A 19,342-nucleotide genomic window follows, 5' to 3' on the forward strand; every position below is an offset into this window, starting at 1 on the left:
AATCAAGGACCATTTTATTGCTTTATTGTTGCAGACTAAATCTCGACTTGAGAGAATAGAAGAGTAGCTGTTCTGAAACAATTGAAGATTGTATAAAAGAGTGTATGTATTTTGCTTTTCTCCCCATGGAAACAAATGCCTGCCAAGAGTTTAAATTACTTAAAATTGTCGAGACAAATTGAGAATTTCTAAAAACTACATCAACGCTGTTTATACAAATACGTTCACATACTGCACTCTTGCCGTATAAATGATCCACATGTTCTCTAGATACTTAAAATCTAAGTTCTTGACCGACCATCATCAACAAATGCTTTGCACAAACCACAGTAGTTTTGTTTGTCCACAAGAAATACATAACTTTTCAATTTTTGTGATCTACCAGCCAGATTGCGTTGAATACTTTGTGCGTTACATGGTGCTCAAAATGTAAAGTAAGTTCAAAACAGCTCTCAGATCATATTCCCCACATCTTAAATAAAAAAGCATGTTTGAGGAAGAAATACGTGCATGCATCTTTTATGTTTCAGTTGCTAGATGAGCTTATTGTCATTTTACACAGTAAAATCCAAAAAGGTAGATTGTCAGTCATGTAATGTTTTTGCATTGTTTAAGGAATTTAAAACCATTCCTGACATCTTTAAAGTAGATAGATGTTTGAATTTTGCTTCCTGTGTCGTCCTTTTCAAGTCTAGAAGAACATGAGCCTTAAAACCCCTGGAGCCACTATCGTCCTTGACAATGTTTTGAAATACCTTTTCTCTTGTCTGTTGGTGTCTGGGATTAGGGCATTTCCTTTCTCCTCTAAAAGCACTCTTAACATTGTGTGTTCATCTGGTAGCATCCTCTGCTCTGATCAAACTGAAGCGGGCTCATTTAATCAGTCTGTACACTGAAACAGAGCTGCCCTCTTCCTCCTCTCAGAACAAGGGTGTGATTGTGTCTGCTCAGCCGGTATTAAAGTGCATCTCCCCACGTTCCTTTTACTCATCCATAAAGCAAACGGATCTGTCTCCTCTTCTGGTTAGACTGCCGGCGGGGCTATTTGCAGATAGGATTATGTCTGGTCTTCTGACTTGTAGAGATTTTGGTGTCTAACACCATCGGCTTTTTCTGTAGCCTAAATGGTGAATACATGCAGGATGTGGTGCAAGTTTAATTGCATTTGATTCTTTTGATTTCATCTTTTTCTCTCATTTTTCTCTAATTTATGTCTTATAGTTATCCTGTCCGGTGTATTATAATATCTTATAAATGTACATTATTGCATGACATCATTCGCTAATCTCTTGGCCATACTCAAAATTGGCCTAGCTGAACTCCTGAGCTTGTTTCTGCTCGAAGTCAAAGCCTGTGGCGTAGGACCTGTGGCGGTGCACAATGAAACCTGTTTTGCTTATTGCCATCTGCGAAATATCAGCTGTCTTCGTCCTTTCCTTACATCCAAATCCACAACTACTCTCGTCCTATCACTTCACGTATTGATTATTGTTACTCTCTTCTGTTTGGGTTACCACACAAACGCCTTCATAAACTTCAATTGGTCCGTAACTCGGCAGCCCGTATAATTACTAGAACCTGTTAAATATCAAATAGAGTTCAAGATTCTGCTTCTCACTTTCATTGCTCTACATAATCTTGCCCCCACCTACCACTCTGATTCATATCATATCTACTCCCCAAACCGTACCCTTAGATCATCAGCTAATTCTCTCGTGGACCCTTTGTTAGTTTAGTCACAATGGGGTCTAGGGCATTCAGCTGGGCCGCTCCCCATCTCTGGAACTCTATTCCTCAATCTATGAAAGAAAGTGACTGTTTGACCACTAAAAATCTTAACATCTTAATACTTTGTTTAGGCTAGCTTTTCTAATCATTTTTGTTTGTTGTATTGTTGCTCTTAGTTCTAGATTATTTTTCCTGATCTTTTTTAACCGTTAACAATTGTAGTTGTATTGCTGTTTTTCGTTTATTACAAGTCAACTGTATGGTGTCCTTGAGTGTTCTGAAAGGCGCCTTCATATAAAATTTATTATTATTATTATTATAATCATGTCCATACACAGCATGGTTTTAACTACACTCCTGAGAAAGAGGCAGAGGACTTAGAAGGATATTATTTCAAGGTTTCCGCGCAGGCAATCCCTCGCCAAAATCTCAGTACCAGCAACAAATAACGCATTTGGTTTGAGTTATTCTGATGTCGAATACATTGGTCAGATCCGGAAAACTGTAGAATTTTCCTTTTTTCACGCATGTAAATCTAGACCTTAACATAAGCTCTCTCTTGAACTTCAGTGCCATGGATTAATATGTGAGATTTTAAGAAGTTTTAGTGTTTCAGCTTTCAACCCTCACTAGAAGTCAATTTGAGCGCATTGGAACCAATGTGGGCACTACCACCTTGATAGATTGATACGCTTATTAGAGGTCTAATTATTGATGCAGCATGTGCTTTCTTTCTAAAATGAGGTATGAGGAATGTCTGTCGCTGATTCATTTGGTTACTTATGAGAATTTGATGTCTGAGTGCCTGGCGATATGAATAATGCTCCGCTGTTAGAGTGGAGGGCAAGTAGGATTATCTCGTGATTTGGAGTGATTAGGTTACCACTTTGGCAGCCTTTTCTCTACTACCTTGCTTTCAGGATCGGATCGTCTGTAGTTCTTAAAACCAAGCCTGGTACTCTGGTTTCTTCTTACTTTAATCCTGCAGCAGGCTATTGATCAAAAACAGATGTGCCGGTACAGTTATCTATTGTTCTACTTGTTGCCTCTTTCTGCCCTGTTAATCTCCACCGCCTTAGTAGATCAGTGTTCATCTAGGTCCAAAGCTTTGCCAAGTCTGTGCCCTTACCACCCAAACAGCTCGCACCATTATTTCATTGGTTCGAATTTCCACCAATCACTACATCTCTAGACACAGATATTCAATTCGGGTATTAGACAGCCACGGAAAAAATGAAGAGATCTTTTCAGAGACAATTTACCTGATTTTAAAATGTACTATTCGTAGGTATGTGTTTAGGTAAAATATAAAAATAAAATAGAATATTGTTTCTATATGCATTTATTTCCAGAAAATGAGAACACGAGGAACGGGTCAAAATAACTGAAAATATGCTCTGTATGTTTTCAGACCTGAAATACTGCAACGAAAACAAATTCATATTCACATTAAAGCAATACAACAGTAATGTTTGTACATATATTTATGTATGTTGTTCTACATTTTCAATTCAACAGTACATAAGAGTATTTTTAAAGGCCTTTATGTGAAATTCATATTATGCTGCTATTGGTTTGATGCCAATGAGACTCATTCCTCTTGCTCTTGTGGATGTGCACAGTGGCTTTTCATCTAGCTTTGCAAAAATGCTATGACAGCACGCATTCTGCCTGCCGTCTCATTTATGACACTGGTTATATCTCATCTATGTAAACCTCCATAACTTGATGAGAAGCTTCTTTTGATCTTGTTTGAAGCAGAAAATTCTCTTACCACAAGTACGTCCCTCCTGACCGATAACGTTGCTGATTTTATCTCATCTGTATCGCCTGTCCTAGAATTCTCCCTGGCAGATGGGTAAAGGCTTTGATCTTGTATTTGGGGAAAAAAACGTCTCAAATGCGAGTAAGACAACACGGACACACAATGCCGTATGTGTTAGAGCTTTAATACTTTTGCCGTTTGTTGCTGTATAGCCTAATTCTGCTTCCATGTTTCATGCTGGCTTGTGAACAAGCGTTCATTGTTCCTCCCCTTCTCTTCCTTGTCTTTCCCACCTATTTTATCATTTACAAGTGGTGAGATCAAACCCCACACAGCTAAAACACTGTAGTGACAAGCCACAGAGTGTTGGGTTTCCCTCCGTGTACGCAGTCGGGTTTTTGATATATAAAATTTGCTTTTGTGAAAAGTCATATACCCTCAAATCGGTTTGCGCGGAACTATATTTGAAACCTCTTTGAAGTAGCAAATGTTACCAGACTCCAATAGCAAAAAACAAATGGGTGCATGTTTCTATACAGTTAGACAAGTCACTTGTGTTTTTGAAAGTACCTCCCATCTGGAACATGAAAGGGGGCCGTCGCCTTCAAAAGGGAAAAAAAGAGCCAGTCCTAAACAAATGGCCCCTTTCTAAAGCACAGGTCCAAACTCCTCTCTAAACAGTCTGAATTGGACGCTGAACGTTTTCTCTCTAGGTTCTCCTGCTGAGTGTGACTGTCCCGGTGTTTTTACAACAAAAGCACCTGAGAACACACAAGGCCTGACCCAACGTCCACGTTTTTGTGAAAATGTTCATTTTTGGTAAAAAAAATTCCGTCATCTCATCTCAAATAATTTCCCCCACATCTTACATATTGTAAAAAGGTTTGGCGTGAAACAGGAATTTATTGATAAGGTGATGATTGAGTATCACATTTTGATGATGCCTATATGTAAACTTCCTACAACATCCCCCAAAACGGTAATTGTTTATATTTAGGCCTTTTGAACCTTCCCTTGCAACGGAAACAAAACTTCGACATGTCGACATAAGCTGTTGGTGAGGTCTCTCGTTGTCGAGCCTATTAAATCACAATTTGTTTTTTATGAGATTCCCTACTTAAAACAGGTTTCAAAAGAACAGCCAAAACAAAGCTTCTCCCACCTTAACTTAAATAAACCGACTTGTGGTGGTGCCACGGCCAAAATGATGCATTTCCTTTTAGTTTAAACAGCCGGTCAGCGACAGACGCTCCATCACGCTGCAGCAGACAGCACCAAACAGGCACTGCCGCCTTTCTTGCGTCTCAAACTAATGGATTTTGTATTTGTCAGAGAAAGAGAACTGCTGAACAATGTTTCACATCAACATTGTTGGTGTGGTCTGTTTGTACTGTGATGGTTTGCCTCAAAATGGGTAACGATACCCGTACAGGTTAGCACATTCTTGTTTAAAAATATTATGTACAGTTTGCCACAACCATATTTTAGTCCTTCATATTTTATTTATTTATTATTTCAGGTTGTTGCATTATGTTGGTTATACCAGTTACATATCGCTGGTGTCCTTCTGAAACCTTGTATCTACACATTTTTGGATTTTTATTTAACTTTGACAACATAGTATTTAATCATTTAAAAAGTACAGTGTTTTTCCATTTCCTAAAAAGCTGAATATAACTTGGTTATTGAAAAAAAATATAGATACTATTTTCACGTTTAAATGTGTGAATAATGATGGTCTCGGTTTTGGTAGAAAAGACCAAAAAGTAACAAAGAAATATTTTAAAAAAGGTAATATGTTCATGCATCAAATATCAACTGTCCTCAGACCAGCTCCTCTTGTATTTTCCGTATCTACTTATATTGTGTTTTTTAGCAGGACAAAACAATTGTTTTAAATCATTTTCAGTGAATTGAGGACCAGGACGTACAGCTCAGAAATAGCCCTGTGGTTCTAGCACTGCATTGCTGACAGTTGCATGAGACATGAGACAGCTGTGAGCAGGGCAAAGACCAGGGACGTCATGGGACGAGGGCACTGTGTCCCTGTACTCCTTCAACAAGCTTAGAATGAATGATCTGAATATGTGTCAGGCTGCTATGTGTCTAATGATGTCTCGGATAGAAGACAAATAGCATGGATCAGCCGACACAGCTGCTGCAAATGATTCAAAATACAAACGTTATATCATTAGTCTCGCTAACGGTGCTAAACTTCACACATGGATACCCACCGCAAAACGTCTAAAATTACAACGTTTTGTTACGTTTCAGAGGGAAATTTCCAGAAATCATATTTTCTCATTTGAAGCATCTCTCTCTGCTCTATGCATACTTTCAATCTTATAAACCGAAGGAGCTTTCATGGCCTTTATGAACCAGCCTCAGGCTATATAAGACTCAGCGCCGGTGAGAGAAGCCTAGCAGATCAAAGTGGCTGTGCTGTTGATCCTGGTATGGGGAGGAATTGAGAGTCTGCGTGTTAAAGCCCCAACACAGACGCCTCAGGGAGCTGTTGGTCAGTCTTCAGTCCCGTTTGACCTAATATTAAGAGTTCATGTCTATTCGCATCTCACTGACACTAGATGTTTTCCCCATCCTTCATGAAAAGCGTGTGAAGTATATTTTTTCCAAATACACATAGTCTTAGTACTTAGAACCACACATCCTTATGAAAATCAGCACTTTGAAATATTACATGTTTTTAGTGTTTACCTTACAATGGTTATTCTCAAGCGGATTTCAGTGTAAAAATATTTGTTATTGAATAAATTAAGTAACCTATCAAATTGTATATTTGAAATAATTCAATCAAGCACTAATCATTGAATGATTTGAACGAGTAAATGATTGTAATGTTGGTAATATTTTGGAATATAAAATATATTCACTATAATTTCAGGGAGACATTTTTAGTTTAGTGATAGAGGCAACTTGAGCCTTAGTGAGGAGATTTATTGTTACAGAAGTTTATTTTAGCAATAATACACAAGTCAAATTAAAGTATTTAAAATACCATCCACAGTGATCAGATTGAATTCAATCTTGCCTGCAAAAATAGGCCCAGCAGTTTCATTTTGGTCCAAAATCTATTGTCTGCAGTGCATCAGCATCGCCTAAACTTAATTTGTTACATTTGGGGGGCTACAAGACCAACTTATATGTTAGTGGTGTTTGATTGAAAACAACATACACTGACATCTTAAAATATCATTTGTTATCAAGATGCACATCAGAAATGTTCTTTGAAAAGTATGTTTGTAAAAACTATTTAAACATCCTTATTTAGTTTAGGCCAAGTCCTAGTTTAAGATAACCCATGCCCAACCCCCCCTCATAACTTCAAATAATTTAATATAGGCATAGGTTATGTATTTAGATAGTCACTGTATGTATTCGCTTTCCTTTTGCTTTGTTTGGCGATTATGGCTCCACTGGCATTTCACATCATATTGAGCTAAAATCATACATCTTGGCAGCGAGAAGAAGTGCTTTGGTTTTTGACGCATTTGAAAGCATCAGATTAGCTCTAAATATACACCCTGCCTCTTTTTTGTTATGTGCTGCTTTGCTTTCAGCTGTGAAGAGGATCACTTTATTAGATTATTTCCTAAATCAATTAAACTAAAATAGCCATGCCTACAGTTTCCAATATTGAGAGCTAATAGGAGTGAATGAAATAAGACATTGTGACATTTGATGTGTCTGACATCCACAGAGGAGACATTCGGAGGTCATTTAAGGTTCTGGGGGAGTTGCTATACATAAATATATATATATATATATATATATATATATGATTCACCCATACACACAGGTCATCTTCTTATTTATTACTTTCATGTTGAAGAGCAACAGAGCATAACAACATTCAAACATTTACATGTGTTATAAAGAAATATTTGTGTTTTAGGAAAAACTGCAATAAGAACAATATCTGTTTTGACGTCACTGTTGTTTATTATAATCACTTTTTTACCCCAAATTTGTTTATCTTTGTGTGTGCAGTATATGGGCAGCTTTGACATCAAGTTAGTTTCCTTGTGTTTTTCTTTTTTCTTTCACGTTCTTTTGTCTTAGATTACCAAGACCGACATCTGCGCACACAACCACAAAATGAATGGAATTGTATAGTTTGTATAAAACAGTAGATACTGTTAACAGTGGAAAAAGGCTTAATGATTGCGTTTTAATTGCATCATTATTTGAAAATTGGCTTGTGTGGTGTGTTTTACAAGAGAAGGTTGTGAGTGTTATGGAATCCACTGCAGGAGGAGTCGTGGACCAGAAAGCCAGGTTAATAACAGAAGCATATGGCAAGAAATATCTTGACTTTTATTACACCATAGACACTATTAAAGTGATAGTTACCTTCGATGGTAAAAATATGAACTTGCCCATTGTGGGTGGGTGGGTGGTGAGTCCTGTGATAAATGGACACACGTTATGGCCTATTTTTTATTTTATAAAAATATTCGCTTGACACATTTATATTTATTAATAACAATCTGTAATGATTATGAATCCTTTAATGGCTTATTTTATACTTCTTGATAGACCAAAAATAACAAGGGAATTGAATAGCTCATTATAAATGAGGAAATATCTTTGCTCAGATGTGGACTTTAATGGGCTACTGGGAGTATTTCTGAAGGTTAAGTCATTTATGGTATGAAATGTTGAATAGTGTCATATAGTGGCTAATGTGAGCTGTGCATCAGGATGTATTTATCACGTTAACATCATTATAAGCGTGCTTGGAATATTGCCTTGTTTTTGGAGTGTCCAGACATGGACGGCGTAAAAGTGTGGAAACACTGGCTTACAGCCGTATAGCCTACTTAATTTTATGGGCCATGCAAATAGTCTAGCGATATTCCCCACACTTTAGTGAATTCCGTGATTTTTGTTTCCTGACATCACTCATTTCACATGGAAAAACAGTCAAGGAGCAAAACTCTCGAAATGCATTAAAATTTCGCGTCATAAACAGCGATATGCGTGAGTGTCACGGATCATATTTTCAAAGTTTTCTTTGGCTCGGAAACCTTAACCACTTTCTTATGCTAATAGCCCCTGACATCAGCGCGAGATCAAAGTGTTGCGCGGGCACATATAGTCTCGCGCTCCCGTCCTCACGTTCAGTTCAACAGACTTCAGAGCGCGAGCAGCACAGTGCAGATCTCATTATCGGACTGTTGCATGATGCTTTTTCACCCGGACTTTCCTCATCCTCACATCACGGATTAACACACATTTAGAGCTTTTCCCGAGGAACTGGATTTAAAATAAGCAAAACCTTTGGATTACTTTGCGCAAGTGGCATTTTTCTGGCGTGTTTCTCGATTTGATAAAGGTGAGGATACAAATGCGTACTCGTGCGCAAAGTTCGTGGCATGCGATGAAACTTGTTGTTCATTCTCAATATGTGCACAGAGATGTTTTAGTTCTAGTGTCTGTCGTATGTGGCTCGTGATGCACGTTAATGCAAGATAATTGACAGGGCAATGTATAATTTTAGATAGTGCCAGGGTTGTGCGGCACACAGTTGGGCTACAACCTGTGTGAACCAATTACGTTTTGAGTCAACCTCATTTTCCCATCATCATTAGGCTGGTGAGGTGAACATTAAATAAATCTTTTTTGAAATCTTCAAAAAATCTCAGCTTGCAGGGAAGTTTACTGGGGTTTGCCGGAGCAGGTTTGTGGATTTTGTTGCATTATAACAAACTGATGCAACTGTTCTTATACATTTTGGGATTTTTAAATCGTTTTTATTCACATCTATGCCCAAAACATTCGTTTATTCAATTTTAAATACTTAATAGTAGCCTAATATTTATTGTAAACTACGACGTTTAAGCGTTTAGAAAGATTGTGTGTTGCCAAAATGCGGATGGCTAACGAGTGAACTATAGATTATTCGATAGATAAGGCTAAACATAGGAAATAAATTGCACTCTCGTTTTTCAGTGATTTATATGGATAGTTTTTAATGCACAAAAAAATCCAGGAAAATGAATGTAACTATTTTGATTGTAGATATAATATCTTATTGTGTTTGTTACTGTACACACGATTGAATGTATAGTTTTATATAGTACGTCTGGCTAGACTTATAGCCAGAAAGGGAAGAAAAAATAACGTACAAAAATTTTGCAATCTGGACAATTGCTGTCTGGACACATTACGCCTCAGGGCAAACTGCACGTCCATTGGGAGTTGGTGTGTATTTATTGCTCTCCTATTCAGTCAGATGGAGAAATGAATGATGATAAAAAAAATCTTGAAGCGAAGCAACACTTGTCTATTACAAATAGCACAGCGTGCTGTGTATTTAGTAGTTTTAAATCTTTGGATAAATCAAATGTATTGTCAAAAATAATTTTGTAATTGAACCGTTTATAGCCCATTAAGCAATGTGCATGTTTTATTTCTGCTTGAATTTCCATAAATCAAAGTAATGCAAACCGGAGACATCATCCCCTAAAATAGGCTTAGTTTTTGTTCTTATACAGAACTAAAAATATGAATAATAATAACAATGTGCAAAGGAGCCATTGAAGCGTGTATAACTTTTTAAAAGTTATTTTATCTCCAGTGCGTAAAGCGTGTGCACTTTACCTACAAGCTCTCTCTATGTATTCAATGTTCAATGTCTGATTTAAGTTTTTTATCTTTTAAGCTGAACAGTGAAAACGGAATAAGTGGCATGGCTTGTGGCTTTTAACTGTGACTGTGCCAAAATAAGTCGTGGGGTCAGCGCGCGCACCTGCATCAGTCTCTTCTGGTCGAGCTGGACTTTATTCTACAGTATGAAGCGCACATTCCGTTCACTTTCGCTCTGTATCTTCACATTTCTGCTCCTGTCAAAGGAGTGCACCGGGATCAGATGGCTGTGAGTTGCTATTTTTTTCTCTATGAAAGCATTAATAAGTTTTATTTAGAAGAAACTCCACAAATGTATCCTGGTAAATCACACTCACTGTACTGTTAAACCCAGTTCATGACAACCCACATATCCTGAACATATTTTGCTTTTTTTTTGTTGCATATTTACAATATTTCTCATTTACATAGTCTCACCATTGATCACTGAGAAACTAAGACATGAAGGGGTCTTGCATGAGAAAGATGTTTCAAGAAGGTTTCCACAGCTTTGAAATTGCATGGCGAGAAATGCAAAACAGATGCTGTAATAAACACCTGTGTTCCCTGGATAACGAAGAAGGAAGGTTGTGTGTGCGAGTGTGTGTGCAGGTTAAGACATGGGTCTGTCAGTCACAGAATATCATGGAACATAAAGTGGCAGCCCTTAATCTGAAACAGGCAAAGGCAGAGAGAGTATTAGTTAGTTCTCACGAATGGTGATACATATGTGTGTATGTTTGTAAAAGAGATGTGGTACCATAGTAACAAAGCCTGAATTCTTTCCACAATCCATAATCCTGATCTTTAATCTTTATCAGAGAAGAGCAAATATTTTTTATTACTACAAAACGTTTGGCTGCCAGGTCACATTCGGTGATAAATCTTGTGAAAATTTTTGTGCTGAAGAATGAATCCTCTAGTATTGTCTGACATCTATTTTACCACGGTGAATAGTAATTTAACAATGTCCAAATATCTTGCGGATAAATGATTTTTTTCCACTGACGATTACACGACTTTCTTGGTCCAAGCAATGCCAAAATACCCCCTTCCTCCATTTTGGACTAATCTTCATTGATTATCTCTTGGAATGGGTTGTTGTTTGCATGCCTTTGTGAGCGAGACACTGAACAATTTTAGCCCGCAGCCCAAATGCGTGCGAGAACGCTTTGGTAAACACATTTACATTGAATTTGAGATCTGGCTGTATTTATTGGAATTCGGTTGAGCCCAATATTGGCATTTTAATTCAGAATTAATTTTTACCACAGATATCTTCATCACTTTTCCTGTTATCTAAATCAGGTCGCTTTCCAAATGTCTTAGTAACCTGTAATGTATAATGTAATAACAGACCTATAGCATAAAAGGGCATTCAAACAGTTTACAGACACCCAGTGTTTATATAAAAAATATAACCCTCCTCATTCAGGTCACTATCGCAGACCACACAACACATCAACAAGACCCAGCACTGCAAGACGTTGCCAGGTCTAGTCTCGTCTCAGGCCCAGCTCTGTAGGAGCAACCTGGAACTCATGCAAAGCATCATCCAAGCTGCGCAGGAGGTGAAAAAGGTCTGCCAAAAAACCTTCACAGACATGCGCTGGAACTGTTCCTCTATTGATACTCCAAAATTCCTCCCAGACCTGGAACGAGGTGAGTTACTGAAAGAAAACTGTCCAAGATTATACGCAGGAAGATTTGTTTTGTTTTCTCAATTCTTGTCTTCATTGTATGAAACAATGCCGAAATGTGTGCACAGAATATAAAAAGTTCGACATAGTAAGTTACCTTAAAAATGTGAAAAGGCCCATTCATTCTGAAGTGACCACACACCTCTTTATACCAGAATGTGGTCTCTATTGAGGCCGTAATACCTCTGAGAAATGTATCTAATTGTTGAGGGAAACGTTTATGAGGGCTGTAGTTTAAAAAGAAGCCTCTGGTGAGCATTAAACACGTAACGCATAGTATGCCAGTTAAATGTTGGCCTAAATTTCCCCCTAAGTGCCTCATTGCTTGATAAAATGCATCGTGTTCCTACCCACCGGGAAACCTCCGACCCACAGAATTCTTGCTCTTCTTTTTCAAGCCGTGTTTGATGTGAGGCTTTACGGAGGACCAGTGTTTACTGTGAATCCCAACAAGAGAGTCTATTCTATTCAACGAGAGATGCTATTTAATGCAGAATTGCCTTTTATGCTCTCTCTTCTGGTTTCTGAGTCCCATAAGGCTCACATTCTGAAGTTATTACCCTGCGACCGAGCCCTGCAGCGTACGCGTAACATTTTAAGCTGTCAACCAATTAAAGAAATATTGAATCAATTAGGTAAGTCAAGACTTGACTTTCGGTTATGACACTGATCTTTTTGTCCACCTACTCTAGACTTTATTACCACCCCGTGGATTGTCTTAAATTTCAACACAGCTATGACACCGGCACACGCAACCACGCTTTGACGGGTAGTTAAATTGTCCTCCCTATTTATTTATTAAGAGCCTTTACTGAGCCCCGAACGCCGCTGGATGTTCAAAGTAAATCTCGTTGATGTTTCGGATCCCTCGCTGAGAGAGAACTGCGCAACGCCGCATACCGTTTACTTTTGTCAGGAGTCAAAGTCTCTCATAAGTGCAGTGCTAAGGAGACGGCCTTTGATGTACCTCGTCCAGGGTCACACTGTGCCTCTCCTGTTTCCACCCCTATTATTTTGTCATGACATATGTGAACTGTGTGAGAAGGTCCGTAATCTCCGTCATTACCCTTTCATACCTCAGTTTGACGGGCTGCATGTTTTCTCATATTAGTTTAGTTTTCTGTAAGTCCCCAGTGAAGGGAGTGAGGAAGAATCGGGAATTACTTACGGAATTGTTTTTTGTATTATGTGAATCTGAATGTATAATCTCTGTCTTTAACAGACTATTTAAATCTCTTTTAATTGATCACATATCTATTTCCTCTCAGGAACGAGGGAATCTGCCTTCGTGTACGCGCTCTCTGCAGCAGCTATAAGTCACACTATAGCACGCGCGTGCACATCTGGAGACCTGAGGTTGTGCTCATGCGGTCCGATTCCGGGTGAAATACCCGAGCCGGGGTACAGGTGGGGTGGCTGTGCTGATAACCTGCATTATGGTCTTCTCATGGGCTCCAAGTTTTCAGATGCCCCCATGAAAATGAAGAAGAAATCTGGCTCGAACGCCAACAAGCTGATGCATCTCCACAACAGCGAAGTTGGCAGACAGGTAGAGACGACCATACTAACTTATGACATTGCTAATTTAATACAAATAAAAAGACTTATGATTTCATCTACTACAGTTTTCCATGCTGTTTTATGACACAACAAAGACAGTGAAACATCAAAGCAAAAAATTATTTGTGTGGATAAGATCAAAGTGTTTTATTAGTCTTAGATGTTCACTGTCATACTTTCATTATAAGAATCTAAATTCATCCCAGAATTTCTCTCCCACGAAGGCTTTGCGAGATTCCTTAGTCATGAAGTGCAAATGTCATGGTGTTTCTGGATCCTGCTCTATTCGGACCTGTTGGAGAGGCCTACAGGACCTCAAGGACATCGCTATGGATTTGAAGACCAAGTACTTGTCAGCCACTAAGGTGGTCCATCGGCCCATGGGCACACGCAAGCAACTCGTCCCCAAAGACATCGACATCCGGCCGGTTAGAGAGAATGAGCTGGTGTATCTGCAGAGTTCACCGGACTTCTGCATGAAAAATGACAAGATGGGATCTTTTGGTACTCAGGACAGGTGAGACTAACTAACTCTTAAATAACATGTTTTAGAGCTATTATAGTTTTAAAAAATCCAGATAAGCAAAGAGAAAAAACACTAATTTAAATAATTTGACTAATAATTTCATATATATTTCAGCTATATATTTTATGTTTGTTTGTCCATCATTGTTTGAAGTTCATTTGCTTTAGATTGTTGCTGTGGCATCTTGTCAGGTCGGATTGGTTAGAGAGATACAACAACTTGCAAAAATGGAACGGGGTATAGAGATGGATTCACATTGTGTGTACACACGTGTCTTTGACATGTGCATGTATCCTCTTACAGTGACTGTATCCTCTTGGCTGTTATCACAGGCTGTCTGTGAGTAATGCTGCTATTCACAGAGCTAAGAGCAGTCAGTTGATACCAGCACTGCACACAATGATTAGCCAGACAATGAATTCTTCCTGCTTATTTCCTATTGCTTTATCAGTGGAGGCTCAGGTGTAGATACGAGTAAGAATGGAATAAGTTCTGCTTCCTTGCTTTTGTTCTGTTTGTTTGTGTGCTCTGTAGTGTTATCTTTTGCTAAGCTACATGGAACTGTTGGTTCGTATGATTTTTCAGCAAGTTGCAAATTGCTTTGCGTCATGCATAGCCATAGTAAAATCACTGTAACGTGACTTATTGTTTGGTGGCTTGTTGGTTTAAAAAAAACTGCAGCAACGTGACAAAAGACACAAAATTTGACTATTGCATTTATTAATAATACAAATAAGTACAAGAAACTGTTTTAATAAATTATCTGTTTGAGAGTTTTAAAGAGTCTTTTCACAGTGGATTTGAGGTCAGCGCACAGATAACCCAGAGACATGCTACATGTCAGGTGCACTCAACACAGAGAGCATCCTTGGCATTAGCCCAGATAAGCCCACTCACACGTGCTCTCTGTTCATATATTTAGTGCCATACACTTAGTCACAAGACACTTGTGTGTTCAGTAAGCATTGAAGAAGGTCAACAGGGAACAATGTGTGTTACACTTGTTGCTACCATGGTGGTCTCTGGAATGTAAGGTTGGTCATCATGTCGGTTTAACCTGCCCAATATACCCTGTACCTGCCTGTGACAATACGTCTGCTGGCCTTAAATTGAATTGTGTTTTGTTTTAATGTTTACTGTGAGGTTCAAGATCACTTTATCTTACAAAAATTGTCCCGTTCGACCCTATACTTAATCTTCTTCATCAGCCAAGAAATATAGAATGTATATTTTGCTTTAAACAGATGATAATTTTTCGGACAATTAAAAAATTTTGCTTTGTGAAATTCACTTTATATTTGTCATAAAATCCCATTCTCATAACTAAAAAAAAGAATGATCATAATACCAAATTATGATTGTAAATAATATTATTATAATAGATAATAATATAAAATAATATAACATTATAAAAGAAAATAAATTCAACTATCCATTATGTAAATGAACTCTGCTCTTTGTTTGTTCTGCTTTTTTATTTTAATTTAAATGAGAAATAAACTTTAACATTTTATTACAAATTACCAATGAAAATTAAACCCAACAAAAAAGTAAAACGTGTAGCTGCATTACAGTTCATTCAAGGCTGTTGCTGTAAAATAAAAAAATAGTTTTAATATCCTTTTTAGGAAGTAAAATGATACCTGGACATGTTTTGGTCAGATTAACCCATAACATCTTATTAAAGCAGGGGGGCAGGAAGCTTCTATCATTGCCCTCTTATTGTGGTTTGGGGGGTCTTTAGATAATGATTCCTGAGTGTTAGCCTAACTAAAGCTGCAGAGACTGGATAACATGCAATCTGATTTGGCGTTGAGAGACAAGATAGATTAACCCTGAACATATCTCATCTCTCTCATCTAAAGTTACATTGCTCTCAGTGTTCCCAATGTTGCATTGTGGGCCACAAGGATTTTATTAATGAAATTGGTGCATTAGAAGTTCAGACGGATAACATCCCAAAGGCTTAGAGATGACCATCACAAAAGAAACAATCGCTGCGGTATTTTTTTGAGATCGAGAACTATTAAAGTAATGTGTTTATAATTTAAGAGGAAATCATTTTAGATCACAGCTGTCAAAGTGTAAAACTAATTATAAAACCTGATTACTTTTATTAGATTTTCAGTGAAAGTCAAGGTCTTTTGTGTTTTCAAAGTTGTATTTACAAAAGCAAAGTTAAAAAAACATTCAAATAAATTCAGAGATCATAAACAGCTTCACATAAAACCTCATAATTGAAGTGAATTGTAATAACTTCGTAATTATTCAGAATTTAGAACTGGAAAATAGAATTTTTTTATTCTAAAATTGGAACATAGGATACAGATCTAAACCAAAAATATATTTCCCAGACTTTTTTAAAGGACCATCTTTGTTCGAGTTTTAAATAACAGCATTCTTCTCCCTCTCCTTCTCATAGTAGGCATACTCTCTGTCTCTCAGCACCCTGGCCATTAACACCACACAATTATAAAACAATGCACTTACGCAGAGAGGGCTACACAGAGGCTGACCCCTAGTGTATAGAATGTGATTTATGACAGGGCTATTTCTTGCTTACTTAAGATGCCTAAGGCTTCGGTAAATGAATGCCTTTACATGGTCTATCCAGCTAGACTTAAAAATGTTCATGGGTACAAATGACCATGCTTTTAAATGAGCTGCTGCTTTAATACTGCATGTGACTGTTGCATGTAGTTTGAAAAAAGGTTTGTGTTTATGGTCACAGAGAGATGGTTGGTCATATATTTGTCTAAGTTTAGTTTTAAATACATGTTCATAAAGTTTAGTACAATTTAAATGGTAAAGATAATGAAAAGGGTGGTTTGCTGAACACCTATTGCGGCTGATCTTTTATATTTTATGTTGTGTCTTGACCAAGAGCGTTGTGTTTAAGACAGTTTAAAAATGATCAGGGTTAGTTATATCATCAGTGTCCTCCATTTTCAGGAAATGTACTTTTTAATTGATGAAATACTGTGTTGACAAAGTTGACAAGCATTATTTAATACTATTTATTGGTCAGTTTAATTTCCAAGTCCCAATGATAAACTTAAAGAGGGTGAATGAACATAAGAATTTATGACAACAAATTTAAATCAGATACAAGGTTTCAGAAGGACAGCAGCCACATAATATTTCAAGTTACACAATTAAAGATCTATGCATTTTGCTACATCCCATTGCACTTCACTGATTTTAGAAAGTAATTAAAAACATAAAATACATATTTAAGCAAGTGTCTCATCCTGACACATGAAAGGAGATGAATTATACAGGTCTTCCGTTAAATAGTCATTCATGCAACCAATTGAATCTGAAACTAGTTCCAGAGTTTTATGGTGACATGGCACACGCTTTTCTTCTTCTCTGATTCTTCGCCTCTCTCTCTTCTGCAGGCAGTGCAATAAGACGTCCAGCGGCAGTGACAGCTGTGATCTGATGTGCTGTGGCAGAGGCTACAACCCTTACTCAGAGAGGCTGGTGGAACGGTGCCACTGCAAATATCACTGGTGCTGCTACGTCACGTGCAAGAAGTGCGAGAGGACTGTGGAGAAATACGTTTGCAAATGAATGTCCGTTTCATCCCTGCAGTCAATACCGGAAACCACCCCAATCCTTGTCACGTAACCTTGTGCCTATTCTCAGCAAACTAATCTAAAGCAGATCTGGAAGGCTCTATTATAACGGGACTCGATTAAATTCTCATTTAACAAAACTGCTGAGTTCTCAAACAACCTTCTTTGGCCAAAGATAACCAGAGCACTATGTTACCAACAAGGCTTACTTTTGTGTTATGCTTTTCCAGCTTGTATACTTTTGAGGAGAAATGATTTATTTTTGGTTTTATGAACATTTATAGAGAAGCAATAAGAGTTGGAATATTTTTAACTGCACACGGTTTTGTCGAGCTAAATGCCCAGCTATTGGCTTTCCCGAAAGTTACCGTCCTCAGGAGAAACATGTCTCCCTTTTTTCACATTGATCTGGATTTTGAAAAGTCTATTTTGCTACACAATACCTGGGTCGCTTTTTAAAGGTACATATTTTTATAAGAAATTTACTTTCATTTATTCTTTCAGACCCATGCTTTGGAATAGGTCAAATGTTCCAAAGGATTCCACATTCCGAGTTCGAAGGGATTCAGGCCTCAGACGGTACTCTACTTTCACCAGTTAAGACTATTTAATAGACTGAAAGCACAATGAAAGTGTTGAACATGAAAGGGAACTTCAAATACAGCTAATGGATGAGGAACTGTGCAATGGCTTCCATCTGCTGGGTCTGATGCTTCAGTTCAGCTGTTAGAGGACAAATACCTGCATTTATTCCACATATATAAGCACGAACATTGGACTTTACGTGTTGTGCCTTATTACATTTTACTCAATGTAAAAAAATGCAGGCGTTCGAATGCCAAACCTCTGAGCATGTGAACAGAGTATATGGGTCGCCCGTAACACCCTTCATGAACCACTTATCTGTGGATGTACATACTGTCATTTTTGTATGCTGAATGAAAAAAGAAATATTTATAAACTAATTAAAAGTCTTTACCATTACAATCTGCAAGGCTGATTCTTTTTTTTTACGAAATTTTATTCGGATTCACTTTCGTGGTTGTGCAAGATTGATTGCAAAAACAAAACGACTCTTATATTTCCATGGTTTTCACATAGTTGTCATTCATTTAAGTTCCTTGTCTTAGATAAATATCAATTTAGCACAATTACGCACGACACTGATATAAATCATCTCACACTTGTTATTGTTCCGATTAAAGGCACACAATGATTGGTCTGTCAAACCCTGGGAAAGTGTTTGTTTGGAATAAATAACCATGTAGTGTGAGGAGAACCTCTGCGCTTGGCACGATTGGCTCTTCTCTCTCCATGTAATTGGCCTGTAAGTATCTGTAAAACTCATTTTATTCAAGTTTTACAATAACAGAGGTGAACAGAAGCATTACAGTTCAGGCTCAATTCTTAACCTGTCTTTATATTGCTTTCAAAGTTCTCCCGTAATTGGTTCTCATAGTCTGATTAGAATAGAATAAGATATTCAGTGGTTTGAGTTAAAACGTGCACCTTGGCTTCAGTTCTGTTTTAACACTTTGAGGTCATGAGCAACACCACACTAACAAAATTGGAATTGTTGATAACTTCCAACAGAGATTTGGATGTTGTACACTAATTGGTGTTGCTGTCTATCCCTCAGAAGAAATCAGTTTGGTGTGTTTGGTAGATATTTTAAGTGGATTTTAATGATGAAAGTGTATGTTTCGTATGAAGAACAGGTCTGTCGTGTAAGCTTGCCAAGGTGTTGTCACAGACTGAGACTGCACTGGGGCCAAGAACAACTTTGGTGTTTTCATACATGAAAATCATTTGTATGGAGGCTGCTGAGAACCAT

General features: G+C 37.7%; 1 protein-coding gene across 1 annotated transcript; it reads left to right on the forward strand.

Annotated features, from left to right (window-relative positions):
* Positions 1–8,636: 8,636 nt before the first annotated feature.
* On the forward strand, positions 8,637–18,499 carry wnt11 (wingless-type MMTV integration site family, member 11). The gene is made up of 6 exons (XM_079449491.1): positions 8,637–8,849; positions 10,179–10,391; positions 11,577–11,803; positions 13,110–13,390; positions 13,626–13,918; positions 17,329–18,499. Exons 2-6 carry the CDS (start codon positions 10,309–10,311, stop codon positions 17,501–17,503), a joined length of 1,059 nt encoding a protein of 352 aa, XP_079305617.1. The 5' UTR covers positions 8,637–8,849; positions 10,179–10,308; the 3' UTR covers positions 17,504–18,499.
* Positions 18,500–19,342: the final 843 nt, after the last annotated feature.

The sequence above is a fragment of the Barbatula barbatula genome (assembly GCF_947034865.1).
Source record: "Barbatula barbatula genome assembly, chromosome: 24".
NCBI lineage: Eukaryota > Metazoa > Chordata > Actinopteri > Cypriniformes > Nemacheilidae > Barbatula > Barbatula barbatula.

Bases quoted from the DNA above. Each gene is read 5' to 3' on its own strand.
- wnt11 (XM_079449491.1), top strand. From the start codon at position 10,309: ATGAAGCGCACATTCCGTTCACTTTCGCTCTGTATCTTCACATTTCTG. The intron at 13,391-13,625 runs GTAGAGACGACC...TCTCCCACGAAG, and splicing joins ACAGCGAAGTTGGCAGACAG to GCTTTGCGAGATTCCTTAGT. The intron at 13,919-17,328 runs GTGAGACTAACT...TCTCTTCTGCAG, and splicing joins TCTTTTGGTACTCAGGACAG to GCAGTGCAATAAGACGTCCA.